The 2,512-nt window shown below is 65.5% G+C and overlaps 1 protein-coding gene across 1 annotated transcript in view; it reads left to right on the forward strand.

Moving 5' to 3' along the window:
* SIVA1 (SIVA1 apoptosis inducing factor) overlaps positions 1-1,669 on the forward strand; it is a 3,548-nt gene extending 1,879 nt beyond the window's left edge. Inside the window, exons 3-4 of the mRNA XM_027776405.1 lie at positions 474-631; positions 1,510-1,669. Coding sequence (XP_027632206.1) covers positions 474-631; positions 1,510-1,567 — 216 coding nt within the window. The 3' untranslated portion in view covers positions 1,568-1,669. The remainder of the gene's footprint in view (positions 1-473; positions 632-1,509) is intronic.
* The last annotated feature ends 843 nt before the right edge of the window (positions 1,670-2,512 follow it).

Consider the following 2,512-nt stretch of genomic DNA (forward strand, 5'->3'; position numbering starts at 1 on the left):
AGTGGTGGCAGGTGGCCTTCTCCGCGGCTCCTCCTACCTGAGCAGGCAGGAGTCTGGCCCAGAGCCTGCGGCCGGAGAGGTGGCCGAGGCTCAGGAAACTGAACTGGAGCCGAGCTTCGCCAACGCCCAGGCTGGGAGGTGCTGAGAGCTCTCGGAAGCGGAGCTGGTCACGGGCGCCCGCTGCCTCTCCTGCCACCCTCCCGGGTGCGAGCCTACTGGCCGTCTGTCCGCGTGGGCGAGGGGGCAGCTGGTCCTGGTGTCGGCCACATGGAGGGCGGCCCCTGTGGGCCATGTGAGGAGCTGGTAGGCACGCCTCGCTGACGCTCTGCAGTGAAACAGGTCCTGCGTTGTCCTTGGCTCAGGAAGGGCCTTGAGGGCCCACTGACTGGGGCGTCAGGTGTGGGGAGGCAGGGGACCCAAGCCGCCCAGGCCTTGGTCTCCCAGGGCTGACGGCATGGCGTTTCTTCCTCACAGACCCGGCCAGGGCGGTGTCCGTCGCCTGCTGCTCGTGTGTGCGTGCTGTGGACGGGAAGGCGGTCTGCGGCCAGTGTGCACGGGCCCTGTGCGGGCGGTGTGTGCGTGCCTGCTGGGGCTGCGGCGCCGTGGCCTGCGCCCTGTGTGGCCTCCTGGAGTAAGTGTCTCTCCCTCCAGCAGAGCTGCCCAGCGGGTGGGCAGCCCCGGGGCACGGTGGTGGGGCTCGGTGGTGGGGCTCAGGCAGCGGCCTCCCGAGTGTGGTGCATGCTGGGCCCTGGGCTTCCTCGGGAGGAGCCGGCGGGCCTGCAGAGCTGCACCTGGGTGACTATGAGTGCACTGCAGAGGCAGTGGGCCAGACAGGAGTCCCCTGCTGCAGCCTGGGCTGCACTTGCTCACTGGCGCTGTGGCGGCCACACCCTGATAGCACGGACAGGACAACCCGAGCCTTCCTAGGGCTTCATGGAGGCCTAGTGCCAGGTGTGGCCTTCGCTGCTCGCTCTCAACCCCACAGCTCCCGGGCCTTTTGCTCCTCCCCCTCAGGCCTGATGCACCAGAAGCACCCTCGTTTACACCCGTCCATGGGGACTGGCGTGGCCCACTGCGCCCTGGGTTCCTGGGAGCTGGGCGGCAGGTTTCTGTCCTTTGAACCCCAGCTCACCACACATGCGCATGGCAGCCGTGCAGGCTGGCTGGGCCAGCTGGTCGTGCTCACCTTGCAGCCTGGCTCCTCTGCCCAGCCTCTCCTGGCTTCTGGTGCTCTGGATGGCCGCCTGCCCCGTCCTCCTGTTGCCTCCCCATCGAGTGGTGTTCCCGGCCCAGGGCCCGCCCTCCAGGTCGGCCTTGGCTGATACCTCCACAGCACCCCTGTCTGCACGGTCACGTGACGTGCCAGGCCTCCCTGTCATGTCAGGCACATGTGCCAGGGTGCCCATCTCTCCTCTTGGGAGAGATAAACTTCAAGCTGAGGCATGCTGCGTTTGGGACTGCCACCGAGCCGGGACAAGCTCACCGTAACGCCCCTCCCCTGTGCTGCAGCTCCGGTGACACGTGTGAGGAAGTGCTGTGTGCCAGCTGCGCCATGTTCGAAGCCTGAGGGCGCCGGCCTGTCCTCCCGAGGCCCACCGGTGCAAGGCTTTCCTGCCTTGTATCATGTACCCTCGCGACAGCATGAATAAAGCTCTATATTTGCACAGGGGCTCTGGCTCAGCTCGGGTGTGGTGGTGCAGGCCCAGGCCGGGACGTGTCCCCTGCACATGCCTGGCCGCTCCCATGCGGGCCTCGATTTCTCGCTCCACTGCACAGGTGGGAAGGCCAAAGCTGAATGCACCTGCGTCCAGCCAGCACTCGGGAGAAAGGGCACAGGTGTGTGACCACGTGTGAGGCTACCTCACAGCCCTGTCTGTCCCACCCCAGGAGCCAAGATGCAGCAGGGCTGTCCCGGTGGAGCTGAGGAGACAGCCCCAAACATTTGAGATGCGGTCTGTATGGGGTCTTGGAGGAAGAGGGCAGGCAGGCTGCTCCCCACGTGACGGTCCCTGAAGGACCGATTTCAGCGAGGGGCCCCTGGCTATGTGGAGCTATTTTTGTGGGTTGTGGGTTCGCTGAACAGCCCAGGACTGGAGGGTGGGCTGCAGTGCAGGGGGACCGAGGGAACCTCTGCTTCGGCAGGTTGAGGCAGTTAAGGGTCAGCCAGAGCAACTCGAGTTTACATGCCGAGACTAGGATGAAAACTGCCATGGAGTGCTCCCTCGGGGCTGGGGAAGAGCCCTAGAGGGACACCGGCCAGTCCCCTTGACAGGGTGGGCCGGAAGGGCGCTGGAGGAGCTCAGGTGGGTGCAGGCGGCTCCAGCTGGGTCATGAGGCCAGCTTAGCCCTGATGAGACTGCTTCGCTCCTTCCTGGCTATTAAAACAGGGCCTACAGGGCCAGGTGATTAAGGTGATAGGCCTTACATAGCCAGCTGCAGTTCAGGTCCCAGACTGGCAACTGAAAATGACTCCAGGCATGTGGGGGGGGGGGGGGGGGGGGGACAGAACCAA

Source organism: Tupaia chinensis, unplaced genomic scaffold (genome assembly GCF_000334495.1).
Source record: "Tupaia chinensis unplaced genomic scaffold, TupChi_1.0 Scaffold000671_2, whole genome shotgun sequence".
NCBI lineage: Eukaryota > Metazoa > Chordata > Mammalia > Scandentia > Tupaiidae > Tupaia > Tupaia belangeri.